At 44.4% G+C, this 20,126-nt stretch overlaps 1 protein-coding gene across 1 annotated transcript in view; it reads left to right on the forward strand.

Annotated features, from left to right (window-relative positions):
• IQCA1 (IQ motif containing with AAA domain 1) overlaps nucleotides 1-20,126 on the forward strand; it is a 91,721-nt gene that overhangs the window by 23,028 nt on the left and 48,567 nt on the right. Inside the window, exon 6 of the mRNA XM_009077091.1 lies at nucleotides 18,309-18,393. Within this exon, the coding sequence (XP_009075339.1) occupies nucleotides 18,309-18,393 (85 nt within the window). The remainder of the gene's footprint in view (nucleotides 1-18,308; nucleotides 18,394-20,126) is intronic.

Genomic DNA, 20,126 nt, shown 5'->3' on the forward strand with positions numbered 1-20,126 from the left:
TGTTAGGGTTCGAGTTATTACCTGCCAGGGTATGTTCTGGCTCTCCACTAAGCCAGTCTACAAGATCAACAGCTAAATGCAGCTCATAAATTATTCTTTAACTAGGCTTTTGGACAGAGTTTCCCATTTTCTGTAGTCTATTAAATAAACAGATAAAGGGGAACAAAGATTCTTTTGGATAAATTTTGCTGTGTCTACTGAAAAAGACCCAAAGTTCCCATATTTTATCCTTCACTCGGAAAAGGATGGGGTAGGACATAGTTACCGGGTATTGTCTTTCAGCAGTTGATTTTAGAGTACAAAAGCACTGAGCTTATATTAAATTTCTCAACTTTCAGAACTGCTGTAAGCACTTACCACTCTCTCTGCTCAAGGGAACAGCGTTAGCCATTTCAAGACCCAAACCAGATTCTTGTGAAGGGAGGTTCCAAAAAAGCCAAAGAAACAGATTAAGTGAGATCATTTCAGTTGTTTATATCAATCCTACTGCAGAGAGGAGAAAATAATTTTGATACAACACTACATTTTGCAGCCTTATCACCCATTGTTCTGTTAGTCTGTGTTGACTCCTGTGGAGCTGCTCCTACTTGGCTTGCAAATTATTCACATAAGCTTCCTAGATTTCCATGTGGTCTTGTTCCAGCCATGCTGGAAAAGAGATAATTTTGTTGAAAGTCTTTTGAAAAAGCATCATGCACTAACCTACAGGCTCCTCTTTTTCAAGATAGCTGTGTGGGTCGTAGAGCAGTGGTACAAATGTTCCAGAATTAGCAGCTACTGTGATTACATACATCTGAGCCTGGATTTTACTCACTCGACTCCACAGATTTCATCCATCACATGAATAACAGTTTCATATTGCATATCTGGGGTTTTAGCTTCAGTTTCCTGTTCATTCCAGACCCAGCCCGTTTTTCTCTGAGTTCACAGTTAGGGGTTTGCACTGCATGTGCAAAATCAGTCAGCATTGTCTCTGCCACTCCTTACCCACTGTGCATACCAAGTGCCCAAATCACAAGTCTTCTTGGAGTCATCCCTAAAATGAGTTAAAAAAGGGTGGGGGGAAAAGGGGAGAAGAATCCTTTTGTTATGGAGAGATATAGTAGTATCTTTGTCTAAGACGAGTCTTCTCTGACAGAAATCAATACAAAGGATGAGAAATCAAGACAGGGTTTTTATTACGAGAGATAGCCTCCAGAATCACAGGGGAGAGCCTCGTACACAGGCTCTGCTCTGATGTGCCTGTGCCCTGGAGCTGTAACAAATTACGCTGTGAATTTCTGGGAGGATTTATACACCACTGCTCAGAGCTCTAGGGAGCATTCCATCAGTGGCATCGCTGGCCTAATAATGGGGGATCTCAGTAATAGCAACTTTTATGTATGCTGTGTGTTATTCCCACAGATTTGGGGATTGGTTTTCGGGGGAAGGAGGCGGCGTGGGGTAAATGTGCTTTCATTATAGGTTTACACTTTACTGATTAGCTTTGAATGATCTTCTTGCTCTGCCTGCTGACTAGAGGACTGTCAAAAAAGGCATTGGCCAAGCTTCATGGTGAGTGAACGAGAATCCTTCTGAGATGGGAGGTTCCTGTGCTTTGTTTAGTCATTTTGAACATTCCTGACAGCCAGCCCAGGCTTTGATGCAGGGGAAAAGCAAAAGAAGTAGGAAGTGATCATGTTATATTCCCCTTTTTTTACAAGCCTGTTTTGTTGAGCTGAGTTTACTGCCAATACTGTCATTCTCAGGACTCCCTAGGCAGCAGGGAGAGGGGAGGGAGGAGGGAGGAGGAAGATGAATAGAGAGAGAGATTCTGCACTGAAGCTTCACAGAATAGAGGAAGTATTCATTTGTGTCAGGCACTGCCCATATCACATTTCACACTCTGTACACACTGCTTTTCATGAAGTTCATGGTAACATGCGTGGAAGTTTCCAGGCAATCCATCAGCAACTGAATCCTTGCCAACAGGACAGAGACAGATGACACCTCGGTGGTGCCAAGCAGCAGCACCTCCTCCCCACACCCCCTCAGCTCTGGTTCACAAGAGCTGCTGCTCTGAGTCCATCCAGACCTGTTCTGTTTTTCAGTGCCACCTGGCTCGTCGTACGTGCCCTCAACCTGCCAGAAGTCTTTTCCAAGTAAGCAAGGAGCATGGATTGCAGCCTGCACTCAACATGACAACAACCTATGAAACAGCTGATAGGAAAACTGCTTAATAACCAGTTTTTAGTGCCATGAGCCACTAGCAGACAGTTTTCAAAGAGCAAGCTCTAGTCTGGAGGTCCTTGGAACATAGCCAGAGACATCCCCAGCCCCTTGATCACAGTCACCTTTCCATACAATGCCCTGTTACTCTGGAAAATGCATTCCCTTCTTCTCTGCCACTCCTGCAGGGGTATTTAAGCTGTAGGAACCTACCAAAAATTGCCTCTGGTGACTGGTACTTGATAGGACACACAGGAGTTGCTGCCTATAGGAGCCATTCATAGACTGGTGAAGAACTGCTCTGCTTTCACCTAATCCATGTTATCAAGACTTGTTTTCCCTGTCAGCATTAAAGTATTGTCACACACTCACAAGCTGTTTGTATGTACGAGGTTGCATGTTAGGAGGTTGAACCAGATGACATCATGGTCCCTTCTGACCTAACCGATTCTGTGATTCTGTATGTGACACTCCACATAAAACTCAGGATATTCTGAAAAAGGAGATAAATAAGTGGTTGTCTGCTGATTTCACCAGATAGAGGTGAGCTGAATTAAACTGGAAAGAGGTCTGTATCTGCAGCACAGTTTTCTCCTGTCCTTACCTATTCACTGGAGTGGGATGTATCTCTCCTGTCCTCTTGTACTTTGTGCACTGAGAGCTTGAACATACAGAATTCTTTAGGGAATAGCACAAAACAAGTAGATTCTCCTTCTGAATCTCTCTGCAGCCAGTCTGGGTTGTGTCTAGTATTCACATCTCCTCATTTTCCTCAGGAGAGTGAAGACAAGCTCTGAATTACAGAAATGGAGCTCTGAAAGAGGATGGCACAGACTTGGGCATCCTCCTCTGCCGAAATATTTGGTCTTTCTGCAAAAGGACAGAAACATTAATAGTATAGTCAAGATCTGGGTTGTTTTTTTTCTTTTCCTATCGATTGTTTCACATCTGTTTTCTGACAGAGCTAACAACTTCAGGTTTTGCCAAGACAGTAATCTCTGCATCGTAACAGTTAGTGCTGGTGCAAAGTGCACTCTGAACACCTTTCTCTCATGTTCTGCAGGGACAGCTCACATGTAACATCAATCTTCCTAACACATCTCGGCCTGCTCCGGGATGCAGGACCATACCTCACAGGCAGTCAAAGCTGGTTCCAAAATCCAAGAGGAACCGCACAGCAAGACCTGTCCAGAACCCTGCATAAATATTGTGGCAGGCAAAGCATGCTGTGCTCCAGGCTGCAAGCAGCCATGGCACAGAGTTAAAATGCAGCTGTGGGAACTGAAATCCTGCCTTTGGGCTCCCGGGTGAGACAACCTCTAAGCCTGAGTAATTAACATAATTAGGAGCTATAAACATTAATGGGCAATGTTCAGGCTTTCTCTAACACAGTCTTAAAGCTTCCACTGAGCAGTTATCTATTGGCTGATTTTGGCAGGCATCTTTAGAGCTGGAGTGGGCAAGGGAATGGAATGCGATTGCATCGCTGGCTCAGCGAAGGAGTGTACCACAGCAAACAACACACTGGGTTTCTTTGCACAGAGGGAAAATAAGTTAGCAGGAACAAGAGGATTGTTTGTGTATGACAGGAGAGAGTCAAGCCCACAGTTCTGCAACCTGTCTTCCCACTGATTGGAATCCACTATCTAACCTGAAAGCCATTTAAAACAAAACAAAAAGCCCCAAACCCTCCAGTCCTTTCTTGCTTATGGGAATACCACCCCATCCTTTTTCAGAAGTGTGAACCTCTCTAATTCCAAAGGAGGGACAACTGGTATTTAGTCCATCTGCAGTTAATCTACTTTACTGGGGATCTGTGGATTTACAGGAGGCAGGGGACACCTCTGGAAGCTTCTGTGCAGTGGCAGAAGTTGCCTACTTCAGTGCATGCTGAAAATTTACGGGAGTGCCGACAGGAATGGAGGCAGCTGGATGGCTTTGGGGGAGTCAGCCGGAAGCCCCTGGATTTGCATCCTTCTCATACTTGGTGGAACACCAGTAAATCTTGGTGGCAGGTATATGAAACAGCAAGACCAGCTGAACCCTGTGTCACACCCCTAGAGAGGCATTGATAAGATCACTAGTTCTGCCTTCTAAATCATCACAAACTCTGAGGTGTGTTGTCCTTCCAGTTTTGTAAGGCTTCTTGAGTTGACACTTCAATTTATGATTGCCACCTCTGTACAGTGATTTAAAACACATGCAAAGGGCTCTGCTGCTGATGCTTGGTTTTGCCCATTGAACTGTCAAAAGTTTGAAATTTCTAAGGAGCAAGAAATTCTTGAAACATTACAGGTGCAAATCAAGCTTCCCAAGGGGTTTTCAACATAACGAGTCATCCTCATGAGCTATTATTTAATCACTAGGTGCACCAATGCTGCACATAAGCACATCTTCAGCAGCTTTCCAAACACTGCTATTCCCTTCCAGATAGACATTCCCATATCCTAAATCACTAAGTCATTAAGGTTCTACCCTGAATGATCTCTCTTCTCCCAGAGAGTTTTTGCTTGACTTCGTCATGGAAAATAGGGTCGGGTCCTGATGTTATTTACCTCATGATAACCTGATGTTATCATCCTCATTCTAGGATGACTCCCATCAGCCTCCAAGGGGATTCATAGAACAAGATATAGAATCATAGGATCAACTGGGTTGGAAAAGACTTTCAAGATCATCAAGTCCAACCCTACCATGGTTACTAGACCATAGCACTAAATACCACATCTAGTCTCATCTTGAAAACATCCAGGGACGGTGAATCCACCACCTCCCTGGGCAGACCATTCCAATGCCTGATCACTCTCTTCACAAAAAATCTCTTCCTAATATCCATCCTAAATCTCCCCTGGCAGAGCTTGAGCCTGTGCCCTCTTGTCCTCCTGCTGGTTGCCTGGGAGAAGAGACCAACCCCCACCTGACTCCAACCTCCTTTCAGGAAGTTGTAGGGAGTGCTAAGGTTCCAGGCTGAACAACCCCAGCTCCCTCAGCCTCTCCTCATAGCACTTGTGCTCGAGTCCCTTCACCAGCCTCATTGCTCTTCTCTGGACCTGCTCCAGCATTTCAATATCCCATTGTTGGTTCTGAGCAGGTTTCTCAATTTCAGGAGTTTTTAAGGGTGTTGCAGCCAGGCAGAAGCACATAGTCTTGTTCCCCAGGCAGTTCACCAGTGGAAAAATCAGGGAAAACTATTTCAGTGCCATGGCACTTTGGGCTTTTCCTCACCATCTTTTGCAGCAATGCTCAGAACTTCAAGCATTTACAAGCACATACTCATCTCTTCATCGGGCACGATTTGCATTGCACACCTCTTGCCATACTTGCATATAAATTATGCATCAGCAACATTAGAAGCTCATTCAGATCTGAAGAGCCACACATTAGCAAAGCCATAACAAGCATGGTTCCTCTACAGACCAGGCTCTCCTCCTCCACTCTTCTCCTCAACCTGCTTGCTTCTAAATCACTCGGCCCAAAAAAACTTAAATTCCCATTTCTGTCCCAGTTTCTGTCTCTGTAGTTTTCAGCTGCAAAGTTCTAAACACTCTGGTGACTGTAGACCAAAGGTAAGATTGTCCAAAGCCTACTAGCTCAGCCTGTGGAGGTAGGATTTTTACAGGAACAGCAGAGACATTTCTGTTCCAAAAGATAAGATGACCCAAGGGAAAGATGAAACTCCTTGTTCTAAATCTTGTGAGCAAAAAGAGGATCCAAGTAGACATATTCATTTATTTAGCAAAGCAAAATTATGCTTTTAACTAGCCTCCATCTCAGAAAACCTGAATCAACTGAGCCAGTATTTTCAGACCGATGTACTGTAAATTGAATGTCAACATCTAAACTTTGAGTCCAAATGGTTAATAGCTCAACAAATCTGTGATCGGCTGAAAAACAGAGCTTTGTCATGGGTGGTGTCAGGCAGTGACACTGTGGCAGTGCTCAAACCAGAAGTGGAAAATGAGTACAGCTGTTTTGGTGGTATCAGTCGCTGCCCAGTGCACTGCAGAGTGGGCACAGCTGGTCAAGACCAGCACCACGATAAGGTTAATCATCAGAATGCAGGAGGGACGAGAGCAAGCAAATACCTGAGCACACGAGACACAGCCTCACTAAGCCACAGGTAACACACAGAGAGGAAGCAGGTCTTGCACCTCCTTCCCCGCAATGCTGCCAGTGACTGCACTTCCTTAGTCCCAGTTTAGGTGCTTAAGTTTTCCAGATATTTCATATTGATCCTCCCATTCTTACAGACATGCCCGTCCCAAGCACTGCTCTGCAGGATGATTCCTGACTGCACTTGCTTCCTACTTTTGGATTTGTAGCATTGTAGAATCAAAACTGACCATTAGAACAAATGGAGGTTAGATTCCCTTTTCTACCTCCTTGCAATGGCTGCAAGTGACCCACAGACACCCACAGTCTGTTGACCTTAAGGCTAAGCCTTCTGCTTAGAGTTAAAGCTCCTAAAAATATTCACTCCTTTATATGTCTAAAAGTGGAATCAGCTAAAGTAAATAGCATTAGTCTGTCTGAGTTGGCCCCATTAGCACACAAGGAAAAGAATCTGGTAACTCATTAGTTCATTTCCCTGGAATACTTCACACCCATCTCTCTAATACTGGAGAACTGAAAGTCTGGAACTGCAAAGTGTTCCCAACGTAATGCAACAACCCCCAGTGATATTTTCAAGGACACTTCCCAAACTTCAGGTGTATTTGCTGTCATAGATACTCTCCCAGGCACAACCACTGCTCACATCCAGGGACTCAGGCTTGCCAGCAGCTCGTTGGAATATAGCTCTGTGTGTTTTAAAGGCACAACTGTTTTTTTTCTGGAGCATGTTGTGGTATGTGCCCCATTCAGCTGGCACATTACGTTAGTGTTCTCCCTTATTCCTCTTTCCAGCAGAGTCCTAACACAGCAGACAGGATATCTGAAGGCAGGAATAGACCAATACTGATAACTGGGGCCTGATTTTCACCTCAGAGCTGGTTTCTGGTCCAGGAATCCAGCTAGATACCTCCTAGGCTTGGCCCAGGGGATGCTCTGCCATCTGAACTGTTAGTGGTTACACCAGCAGAGAATAGTCCTAATCAATGAAAAAGAAAGAAGGGAATGAATCCCAAGGGGAAGAGGAAGAGATCCAGCCCAGCGATTATTTCACTCCACTGTGATAAGGAGAGGTACCTTCTCCAGCAAGTTCATACAGAGCAGGTGGAAGAACCAATTTTCCCACTTCTCCATTTCCAACAAGCAAAGCAAATGGAGATCTGCTGGGGTACAGGAACAAGAAACAGGCAAAGTAAAAAAGAATCACTAGTCCCACTGATGTCTGGTAGAAGGACAGAGAAGCACTGAAGAGCCAGTGCCTGGCAGAGGAGAGGTGTTTAATGGATATTCTGGGAAGAGAAAGACTGAGGAAAAACTTAGAAGTAAGGAGAATAAAAATGAACACGAAGCACAGAGCGGTGGCTCTCAAGCTACAGCCCTTGCTTCACAGAAGGATCTCTTTGGAGAAACAGGCAGAGGAGATGGAAAAGACATTTTCAGCCTTGGCTCTGTAGGATGCAAAGAAGAAGAGAAGCAGATGGGGTAAAAAAGCCATGGCATGGGCTGACACAAGCAGAGCAAAGGGATAGCAAAGACAGTCATGAGGAGCTGGAGAGGCAGAATCAGATGAGGAGGAATGAAAAAGGCATATAACTGGGGGCAGGAGTAGAGGCCTTTGAATTACCAGTTTGAAAAATTAGGACAGTTAGAACCAAAGACTGATAGAAAATATTCAGTGTGTCCAAGGCCAAGACAAAGGAACTGTCCCCAAATGTTTTTGCCAGCAAGCTCAGGTGGCTAGTTAAAAAAATACTCGATTATCAAGAGTCCAATTCTGACTATGGAGAGGATGAAGGCATGCAAGTGGGGCTGGGAATGTGGCTGTGCTTGACAGCCTGTCATTCTCTCTCACAGGAGAAGAGGGATATATTGAACTCTGAAGTACAGTTGTTTCCCCGTTTGCACTGGCAGTAGGTTTTTCAGAGTTTGCACACTGAGGACCAGAGCAGCAAAGTGTCTGATGGAGTATAAGGCTGGTTCAGGGCACTGTGGCTTAGGATGCCAGCAGGATTATTTAATAAACCGTTGACAAGTTGCTTAAGTGCTGAATTTCAAGTGAATTCTTCACCCAGTAGACTTGCATCATCTAGCGTAGAAAATTCCAGACTTACCCGGAAAATCAGAGTTAAGCAGAAATTATGAGGAGTTGAAGGGGGAAGAGTATACAAGTTATCCCATCAGCCTCTAGATCTCTGTGGTGAACTAGCTGGCATAGGCTCTAGGTGACAGCAGAACACTGACTGCAATCCCATGGCTGGGAAAGACATCAAGGGCACAGCAGACAAGGCTTTTTTTTCCTTTTAGGTGATTCTTTCCCTTGAGAGCACTAGACTTCCCCTCTGTTAGGTAGGCAGTGTGCTGTGTGGTTTGGTAAGCATCAAGGAAAACTCTTCCCAGTGCAAAATTCACATTCAAGTTGGTCTATGCAATTCCTGTACTTAGATTGAATCTTGACTTAAGGCTGAAAAGGTTTGAGGATAATGTTTCTGCGGACAGAACAAGAACTTGCCTGAAACCTGAGCCTGAAACCTGAGCTTCCTCCATTCCTTCCAGAGCCAGTGTGTTCCAGTTTTACTGGGAATTTCAGCACGGGGGGATCAGTCAGATCCATCAAGCAGGTCGGTTTCATTATCCAGGTCCAAGTCCAGGGCTTTTAAACCATGCAGTTCAGTCCTATGCAGAGACAACAGAAACTAATTACTTAGAGTACTTTATTTCAAACATGCCCAGCTATTAGCACCACAGACTGGCTGTGGTTTGTATGCTGCATCAGGCAACCTTAAGCCCAGCCTAGGCTGAGTAAGGGACATCTAATAGCACATAAAGTTATTGGTTCTCCTTTGGCTCTACTTGTACAAAATAACTATATCAATATAGTACCACTTAGTAAGATCCTGTACCAAATACGATCTTGTTTGGCTTTCCCTAGGAAGTGTCCAAGGCCAGGCTGAGCAGGGCTTGGAGCAACATGGTCTAGTGGAAGATGTCCCTGCTCTTGGCAGAGGGTTGGAATGGGATGAGTCTAGAGGTCCTTCTGACCCAAACCATCCTGTGATTCTATGACTTGAGCAAAGAGTGTAGAACATAGAAGAGCTGGTTCAGTATTTACTGAGGCATTTATATCATAGCAGGAAGCTGCATGACCCTTGACTAAAATCCATGCAAATACTCCCCTCTCTTCTCAGAGTGCCTTACTGACTCAGGAATCTTGGAAAGGAAGTTTGCACTCTTGCTTTGTGTTCCCATCACACAGGGAGACTCAGTCTTTCCTGCAGATTTTTCTGGAAAGCATCTAATCCAGCAACCAGTTCTGAAGACACTGGTTTAAAGCATGGCTATAAGTTAAGGGCTGCAGTCTGTGTAGCTGCAGGAGTCCTCAAAGCATTCCAAGTCAAAATACAATTGCTCCAAGGGAGCAAATTCCAGAGTCAGAGCTGTGCCATCTTCCGTATTGCATCCATGTGCTTCCCATCATCAGTTCAGCTCTCAGAGCTGCTGCGGAGGGGGTAACACTATGCCCAAAATATCCTTTCACTTTCATCCTCTTCAGGGACATCACATGTGGTACATGGCTTCATTCCCCATGTATTGCAGGGTTTGCAGCTATGGGAGGCCTGGGAGTCTTAGCTACAAGTAGTGCCATCAGCAGAGCGCTGTGATACGATCTTGAATGAATTACCAAGGCACTGTCCAAGCAGTAGCTCAATGCCTGGCAGATGCACATTGTCCTTTACAAACACTTCAAGTCAAATCACCCAGCAGGCAGCAGTTCAGAGGCACAGTGATCCATGAATGGGACAGCCAGGACAGAGTAGCTGAAGAGGACAACATGCATATAAAGAACATTTCAATCCAGCAAGGAAAAAATTAAGACAAGCTATGCCAGACTGGACCATGTTTCTGCATCGATACCAGAGATGCAAGGCGGAGCTCTAGCTACCCAAATGTGTCTGATGCCACCTTTAATGCAACCTCAGCTCTGCTCATCTTCATCACACTGAAATGATGCAATCAGTTACAAACTCAAAGAAAATCACGTCATTTACCCACACTTGCATCAAGTAGGCTGTGGTATTTTAATCACCATGTTACTCTTATGAGCTGTGCTTTATTCCAGTATTGGAATAAGGGTAGATCAAAGCACAGAGCTTCTCTGTTCCTTCCAAACTCTTATTCCCCTGTTTTCCAGGCAGATATCAAGTGTGCGTGTGCTGCATAGCACACACAGGGAGTCTGACATGTCCGAGGCACATTGAATTTATTCTGCACGCACACAACTGTCCACCCAGCACCTAAGCGGTAGGTTCAGAGAGAGCACAGTGATTTCAGGGAGGTTTGAATCACTAATACCCTTGAAATACTTCAACTACCTTTTGCAGTCAGGTGGTGGCAGAAGAAATGCAGCATAGGCAAAGCCATATGAGAACCAGGAGGTAACGTCCTGGGAGAGGCAACATAGGGCTGCATGGGGCACTGTTCCAGGTGGTGACCTGTCCAGGGCACCCTTTCTCAACCCTCCTCAAAGCATTAGCTTAAGGTTAAACTGATGGGCCATGCCAAAACAGCTTTGAGTAGCCATGCCAAAGTTACAGCCTTCTTCCCCTTCCACAGAGATGTATTTGTTCAACTAACACCTTGACTTCTAAGAAACAAAAGCAATTGCTCAAATTTCTCATAAACAAATCCCTTAGGACAAAATGCTCTCTATACTCCATTTCATTCCAAATCCCAAAGAAACTTGTGGTGTTGGAGGGCAAGTTATTTCTCTTGGCTGGCCTTGCTACAAAAAATGGCATGCTTTATTTTCCTCTTTATGGAATTCATGTTGTGTTAATAAAGTACTGCTGATTCCCTCTGGCTGACTGCAGGAAAACTATTCTCACAAAGCTTCTAGCCTGAGTTAAAGTAATCTTGCTTAAAACTGCCCATAATTGTTTCAGTCTCCTAAGTTTAATGCTAGGCACTGGAAATATTGCCAAATTTGAGTCAGGCTTTGGTGTTCTATGAAGGTAGGATAAGCTGACCAAAGGTGAGGAATTCAGTAAACACAAGTGGAATTTGGCCTGGCGTGTCTTTGAGCCAGCTTCTGTATTTTTGACCTCATTCTAAAGAGGATGGAAAGATAGAAGAAAATTAAAACATATGAGAGTTTAGTGGGAGTTGCACGCTCCAGGGTGCTCATTATTCCATCAGCCAAGTCCTCCAGACGTGGTGCAGTCCCCGAGGGGAGTTCTTCCTGCACAGGAAGGGTTGCTCAACGTGCACTCCTGACCGCTGGGTTGGCAGGATTGCATTCCTCGAAAGGCTATAGACAGTCAACAGGAAGCTGACACTGGAGCTAAGCGTGGGGACAGTCTGACTGAGTGAGGGGGAGCAGCCCTTCACCTTTTGAGACAGCCCCCTGAGGAACACAGCCTGCTTCTCAGCTCCAGTAAACACAGGATGATAAACTTGGTGTCCTTGGGTCTACCAGGAGATGCTTTCAGTGTCACTGCAGAGAGCCTCACACCAGGTTTACCAGCAGCTCTGCCCAAGACTCTTCTGCATGGCAGGAGTCAAGTCAGAAAACTCTAAATTACCTTACAAGGATCTGCTTTCCAGTCCCTTTAATCTTCTTTCCATTTCCAGTGGGTACATTTAACAGTCCTCTAGGTTTGTCTAGGCTTTCAATAAAGGTTATTATTAGCTCTTGCAAAGCAGTTCAGTTATGTCAGTCAGGGTGTGATTCCCTCCAATACTCAGTTAATTCAGATTTGAGCTCTGAGAAAACCTTGGATAATACATTTTGAGTGTATAGAGGGACATGCAAAATCACAGCACCAGAACATTTTGGGTGTGTTGATATTGCCAAATTTTTGTTCTGATTTTTCCAGGTTGTCTTTTAATTTAAGATAATCCTGGAATGATAAATCTATTTGTTTCTCCTTGGCATTATTTATGCCTGTATTGCCTTTTGTCATTACAAAACTTTGCAGCAAGTTGCAATACTAGCATCCATGTCTCCAATTATGTCAAGGAGCAAAACCTATTGCCATTTTAAACCAGGAGTGGTTTGTCAGAATTTTGCAGGTACCAATACATAAAAATCAATAAATCCTTTTTCCTCATGGTTTACAGCCGGAACCAGGACAACCAGGTGTCCTGGCAGGGCCTCATGCCCACGTCTGCCTGAAGCAGAGCAGAGATTCCCATTTTTCCAGTACACCAATTACCTACAACCAGAGTCGTCCTTGAAAACTTTATGACAAAGCAGAACAGACTATTTTGCTGTGAGAACTCAAGAAGCTTATGAACTGCACTGGGTCAGCCAAAGGTCTACCTTTCCTGGCCAGTAATACTACATGTAATAAAACTATCAGAGAGAATTACCACATTCCACATTCAGGTCTGTCCCCTCCAACAACTATTCCCAGTTCTTTCTTGGCTTTGAAGTTCAATTCTCCCGTTTCAGATCTAAGACAGGCATTGGGGGCCCAGAGGACCCTCTATTGTTTCTAATTATGATAGTCACTGTAATAAAGGATATCACCTTTCCCCACAAACCTGGCACTCATTCCTCCACAGGAATGTTTGTCCTTGCACTTAGTTGGCCTTGCAACCCTTGATCTTAAATTTGTAAAGCCAAAGATTTATCCAGAACAGCAAAGTCTGATTCTGCAGTTACTCCTCCCTGCAAGTCACTACACTGAAATACTTCAGTGCATAACCAGCACATGAACAAGCAAACACTTGGGAGGGTCAGAACATTAGGTAAAACATCAGTTGTGATATGTCTGTGCCTGAACTCATTAAAGATAGTAAGGCAGCTGTGGAAATTAATCTTGCTTTATAAGTCAGTCTGTATTTGCCTAGGTTATTTTTTCTGGACATGGTTTTCAAAGAGCTAAAGAAAGCACACACACAGAAAAGGAAAAAAAAGCTGCTTCATAGACACCTGAAATAAACCAGCGCTGCTGTTTAAGTAGCCTGAGAGAACCCATATCAGGTGGGATTACAGAAATAGGCAATAACTACAAAACAATGAGGGTTTTATTCCTTTGAAGAGTTCCCCACTTTGTTTTTGTTCCTTTTCTGCACAGAACACTCCTCTGTCCTTGCACTTCGAGCACTCACCATCATTCATGCCTTACCTTCTGCATACAGCCCACATCCTTCCTCACCCCAAAAAGAGTTAAATGCTCTTGCTCCTCCAAAGAACTATTTATATTTCCTGACAATGCCTTTTATGTGATTAACTAGAGAAGCCATGACCAAAAAGAAAGAATAACACATGTAAAACCATGCCAGAGAACAGAGTAGGTAGAAACTTGTTGAGTCTATTACCAGTCAAAATGTTTGAATCCATGTGTGTTCTCATAAATCAACAGCCATATATAGTCCTAACCATAACCATCCCAGAGCTCTTTGGAATAGAGAGAAAACACTGAAGGGAAAAAAAAAGGGTGAAGCTCCTGAAAGGGTGAGAGGAGGAGGCAGCAGATGAGACAAGTGCAACCTGTGGTTATCTCCCAGACATGGAATTTATATTTTATGGATCAGAACAGAGGTGCCACAGCAGTCAGGGCTGAGCAGGGCCTGCCAATCATACCAGCTCCTACCAATCTGGTGGTGACTGGAAGACATTAAGGAACCATTCGAACCTAGTTAAAACTTGGACATTTATGTAGGTTTTGCACTGTAACAAAAATTGAGCCCAGAAGAGCCAGAACTCTTTGCTGCATGATGGGAGACAAAAGGGTTTGCACTGCAGACCATAAAAGATCATTCTGTTTCAATTACACTTGACAGATCTGAGTTATTGTAAGAGGCATAGGTTTGGAGCAGTAACAGTGAACCAGAGAACATAATGTAATTTGAGAAACAGCATGAAAGCCTCATCACATCCTTTTCTTTTGTTAGCTGGGAGTAGAAGATCATCTCTTTTCACCCCTCATCCCTGTTCATCCCCTTAATCTTCCTGTTGAGCTGGTCTGATTGAGATTTAGGGCCCCATTCATCCCAATTAGATGGCTTTTCTGTAAAGCAGCTTCCCAAAGCCATGCTCTGCTTCTGCTGACAGGATTTCACTGCTTTCCAGAGGAGTGGTTGACATGTGAGAGCATACCGCGGTTTGTACAGGTCCCTTCTTCCACAGTGTCCTCCACAGCACACAAACCTTTAGTGGCTCTGTCAAAGCAGTGGCCTTGCCCCAAACAATGACATTTTGCCTGCTGTGCACTCTGGCACTCCACAGTTTGGTTTGCAGCAGTGCAAGCAGAGCTCCCAAACATAGGTGGCTGTTCAGTGGCCTGAGAATCATAGAATCATAGAATTTAAGAGTTGGAATGGGCCTTACAGATCATCTAGTCCCAACCCCCTGCCCTGGGCAGGGACACCTTCTCATTAGATCAGGTTGCTCAAGGCCTCAAGGAACACACACCAGGGAGCAGGACACCCACAGGAACCATCCTCAGCTCTGCCTGCAGGTTTCCTGAGTCCACAAGGGCTTCCATAGGCTGCTGCTGAGGTTTGCCTCACAAGGAGATGGTTTCTTCCTAGCCCTACCCTTCCATCTCACCTCATCTGTTCAGCCACTGAGTCCAGCCCTACCAAGTAAGCATAGTTGTTACAAATTTCATTTGTTTCTTTAGGCAACTATTTTTACTAGCACTGCATCCTCCATCTGAAATCCAATACAATTTGCTTCTGCTTTTGCTTGCAGTCCTTAACACATTGTCAGCACTCTCACTGAAGCAATCACATCAAAAATAAGAGTTGCTTCTTCCAGTTCTGGCATTTACATGTTTTTATGAGATGCTGGAAAAGTATAACTGGATGATTTTTCCACTGAAAATGTTGAGACAATAATAGGTAACAGATTCCCTGAGTTCTGACTTGCCTCGGAACTAGGTGTCTCTAACATGTACCATGTCTCTCAAATACATTACACACTCCAATGCTCCTGTTATCAAGAGCTTAAGCTTTTTACATTCTCCTCTCCCCATCAACATGCAACAAGACCTTCAAGACTTTCCTGACCACCAGTTTAGTTTTTGCACAGTGCTCTCTTCTCAAAGGCACTCAGAGAAGGTGTGAGAACTTTGTGGGCAATCTGTGGCCTAGACAGAGTGACTTGTGCAATGACATGCCAAGGTACTATGAATATTGGGAATGTGACGGTAGTTGCAACTCAATGTTTGGAGCCAAAAAGTAATGCAGGTGCAGGTATGATGTTCTTCTACCCGCAATTCAATGTTCAGGCTATTTGATGACTATGGGAACCTCTGCAGCTCCACCCTCCCTCAGACTTGGCTCACAGCATGGTTGTGCCATTAGAGCTGTGCCAGTGGAACCAAGAAGGATTCCCACCATAAAGCTCTCCTCCACACTTCCAGCAAAACAAGGCAGCATGCTAGGCTCCTGTTCAAAATGAGTTCTTACACCTTCTGGATTCACTTACTTCCACCATTATTGCCTTAGAGCTGGCTTGAATCATGAAAACTTCATTGTTTCTCAGAATTTTCAGAAGGGGAGGGAAGTTTAAAATTATTTCAACAGTTATTATTGCAAAGTAAGCTCAAAGTCATTCTACTATGTCTGGGAGTTCCTCCTAATTTCAGAGCTGTTCAATGTGGGACATGCCTGGTGGGACCCTAGTGAGCTATGGATGACATGTATCTTATCTGATGGGGCAAAGATACAGGAACATAGAATCACAGACTGGTTTGGGTTGGAAGGGACCTTAAAGACCCTCTCGTTCCAAACCCCTGTCATGGAGGGAGGAGGAACCAGGTTGCTCCAAGCCCCAAGAACCATCCAACCTGGCCTTGAAGCACTCCCAGAGATGGGGCAGCCACAGCTCCTCTGGCTGTCCCTGTGCTGCATGCTAGCTGCTACCTTTTTCCTGGTGTTTACAGCTGTAAAGCAAACTCATACCAAAGAGTTTAGGTCCAGTTGAATCCAAGTGCATGAGTCAACAACCCATTGTGATGGCTCTGAGTAGAATGCAGCCGAAAAGCAAAGGAAGAATGAAAATTGAGATTCCTTATCTTTAAAGTGGACTTTTGACCAGGAATATTAATGACTGCATTTTTCTAGGCAGATTTACAGGCCAAATGAATCTCTGGTTTAACCTCTGAACTCCCAGGGTTTCATAAAGGCAGGAATTTGCCTATTAGGGTCATGTTTGTGGTTACTGCCCAGGCACTACAAGATTGAAGTTGTAGTCATTGCAACCCAGCAGAGAAAGAGAAAAACCCATGAGAGGTTGGATAGGGAAATAAGATTTAAGAACACTGCTTGCAGACCATTGGACAACAATTGATACACTAAACAGCATACAGGAAAGGATGAAATCCAGCAAGAAAAAAACATGTCCCTGAAGAATTAGCATGACCAAAATGTGTGGTAGCTGTCTGCTCTCGGGGCAGTTACATTCTGCATTGCCCTCAACCACAATCCCAGTTATCCCTAACTGGTTGGTAAACACCTGACACTCTTCTACCCCTTGTATGAAGAGATTGGCATTGCCTTCTCCTCACCTCAAGGTATTTTTCACCTGTGGCACCTGCTGTAGCTGCTGCAAAGAGAGATGAGCCATGTCCTCCCTAACAGCTCCACCAGCTAGGAGCAGAAGAATTGTACAGAAAACAGAGATTATAAAGTGAAACCCACTTCCAAGTTTCATAATTTGACAGAATTTATACAGCATTGAGATAGACACTCATCACACATACTCAAAGGGTAAATACCACGGAATCCCAGACTGGTTTATGTTCAAGATCATGGAAGTCCAACCCCCTGCCATCTCCAAGAGCTGTGGATGATTTAAAAGTGAAAAAGGAAGTACAAATACCAAATGTATGACTTAACAAACACTGAAAGGTGGTCTTGATACCACATTGGTGGGCAGCAGGCTCCAAACTGGTTCCTCACCCACAGTGCACATTGCCTTTCCTTCCTCCCAGCTGGCATGAAAGTGGCAACAGCCTCAGTATCAGGTGTTGAGAAATTTGTTGCTGTAAACCAGACTTGGAGCAGCATTTGAGACTGCATTCAGCATAAAACTAAGCCATTTTCTGGCCGTTTGTAAAAAGTGAAACATGAGCTAACATGAAATAAATTTAATTTTGTTTAGAGGAAACATTATTGTTCTGTTTGGAAGTAGCATGAGGATTTGTCTGCAGTGTTAGGCTTTTCTTTGGAACAGAAAAAACTTCCTAGTAATACCAAACAAACAGAAAATCTTACGGATATATTCCAACAAGCCACAAAAGGGAAAGAAGTTAGAGGATCTTATTGGTATCAACAGCCTTTGGACTGCAGGGAGAGTTGGGACTAGATGATCTGTAAGGTCCATTCCAACCCTTAAATTCTATGATTCTATGATTATATATGTCTTTTAATCTCTTTCTGAAGGGTCTGCAGCTCCCTGTGTCACCTGTGCTGCCCATGAAACCTGACCACAAAGTCACATATTGCCCCCTCACCAGCTGTTCATGCAAGTCCATTGGGGATTTTTGAGGGCAGAGATCCTTACATGGAAATACAATCTGGAGCTTGTAGATTAAAACCTGACTAAAGTACAATGACTGCTTTAAAAAGCTGGATGTTGCTGGGAGAGAGCAGAGCTATGAAAGAGAATCCCAGACCAGTTTGTGTTGGAAGCACCTTAAAGCTCTTCTCGTTCCACCCCTACTATGGGCAAGGACACCTTCCACTCGCCCAGGTTGCTCCAAGCCCCATCCAGCCTGGCCTGGAACCCTGACAAGTATAAACACGTTAAGCTATGTCTCTCAGCTATGAAGTGATGAGCAGTTCTAAGACATTTCCTGAGAGTTTCCAGTTTTTCATGGGCCATGGGATAACAGACAAGGGTTGGTAACTGTTGTAGTGAATTTACTGGACAAAGAGCCACTGCCATAAGAAGCTTCCCCCCCATCTAACATCTCTGTCAACCAGATGAAAGATTATGAGTTTTAATCTCTTTTCCACCTATGTTTCTTACACAGGCATATCAGAGGGAAGTTTCCTGACTATCCTATGGAGAAAGCAGGAGGTTCAAAGGCTATTTTATCTGAAAAAACTCCAGAGCAGGTATTGCCCCTCCCTTAATAAAAAAAAAAATCAGTGAGATTGGGGAAGGACTTGCCACGAGACATCTGTTTATTTAAGTAGTAATTTTTCATAGTAATGTCTGTAGTATCCCAGGAACCTTGTGGCTAAAATGCTTTTGGCTGCAAGGGAAGGGCTTGGTTGTTCCCAGGGTAAAACACAAAAATCAGGTAGCAAAATCTGTTCCCTTTCATGATGTGCAGCCACTTGGTCATGGCTGAAGGTGCTCAGGTGATGGACGGGGTAGCAGAAAGTGCAGAAAAGGGCTCAGCTACCAAGAGTACTCTCCTGTTGCAAAATCCATGGAGTTCAACTGGTCCAAGCTTCTAACAGAACTCTGTGCTAAAGAGCCTTGAATTAAAATAGGCCTCCAAAGCTACCCCAGAGGCTGAAATTAGTTCTAGAGTGTTTGCATTTGGTATCAGCAGAGCCCAGCAGTAATTAGCTCAGTTTTAAGAAGAGAAGTTGCTTGTGCAGGCAGGCCCAAGCCTTGATTTACTGCCAAGAATCATTAAGTTTAATGTTCAAGTGAAGGAAGTTTCTTAGTTTATCATATATGTTCTTGTAGTGAACTCAGTCATTTTTCCTGGTAAATCCCTCTCCTGATTTCTCTGGCTAATTGAAATAACTGATAATCTCTTCCTCTGATCATCTGGGTGTCACCCAAGGAAAGTGATTAAGCTCAGATGAAGGCAGTGGTCAGCACTCAGAGGCATTTCCACCTACCCCAGTGATCCCAGCAGGATGATAAGTCTGTTGAAGGCAATTGTAAATAGGAAGCCCTGGAGCAGGATTTGGCCCCTGAGTGAACCAGGTGTGGTGGGCTGGAGGAACTAAGAGGTTGAAAACTCAATTCTGCGGTCCTTAAAGCTCCATTATTGACCCAGGCTGTTCCATGATTTGCCTGCAACAGGTCATCCAACAGAGGTATGGTAAAATAGCATTTCCTTGGAATCCCAGACTGGTTTGGATTAGAAGGGACTGAAAGATCATCTAATTACACCCCCCTGCCATGGCCAGGGATACCTTCCACTGGACCAGGTTGCTCAGAGCCACATCCAGCCTGGCCTGGGACACTGCCAGGGATGGGGAATTTGGGATTCAGTCCTCCCTGGAATCACAGGGAGATGCATACCAGAAGTCTCTGTTTGAGGGGATGTAAATACAGGCTAGCCCAGCACAGAACTCTAACCATTAGCTACCTGGCTACAAACAGCTCTATGCATCACTACAACTGAGCTCGGGGCATGCTCCTGCTTTTAGCCAAGCTCAGAGTCTGCTAAGGTCAACCCTGCTGGCCTCTGCATCCAAGCTACTCTGTTGTTCAGTCAGAGTGAAAGAGGCCCTGGGTTAAGTTTTCAGCTCCTAAAGTAGAAACACATGCCAGAGTCAAGAAGGCTTTGTTGACTGCTCTGAGCAGCCAGCACCCACCCAGCCAGCATGGCTTCTTGCTGAAGGAGGCCTTAGGGAGTGTGGTGCTAATCAGACCTGCTACCAACAAGGGATAAAATAACTCAGAGAGAAAACATTACAGAAATTGTACTGAGCGACACAGATATGGAGGTAGATTCTGGAGAAATAGGTGTAATCTTCCTGTGCTGCTCCCAGCTTTGACAACCTACCTTCAGCTGTTTTGCTATCTTTCCTGAGCATCTGCTTTCTCTTTGCATGGAAAAATAGGAGGAAAAAGTCTGGAGAGATTGTCTTACTGCTTG

This window comes from Acanthisitta chloris, unplaced genomic scaffold (assembly GCF_000695815.1).
Source record: "Acanthisitta chloris isolate BGI_N310 unplaced genomic scaffold, ASM69581v1 scaffold15416, whole genome shotgun sequence".
NCBI classification, from domain to species: Eukaryota; Metazoa; Chordata; class Aves; order Passeriformes; family Acanthisittidae; genus Acanthisitta; species Acanthisitta chloris.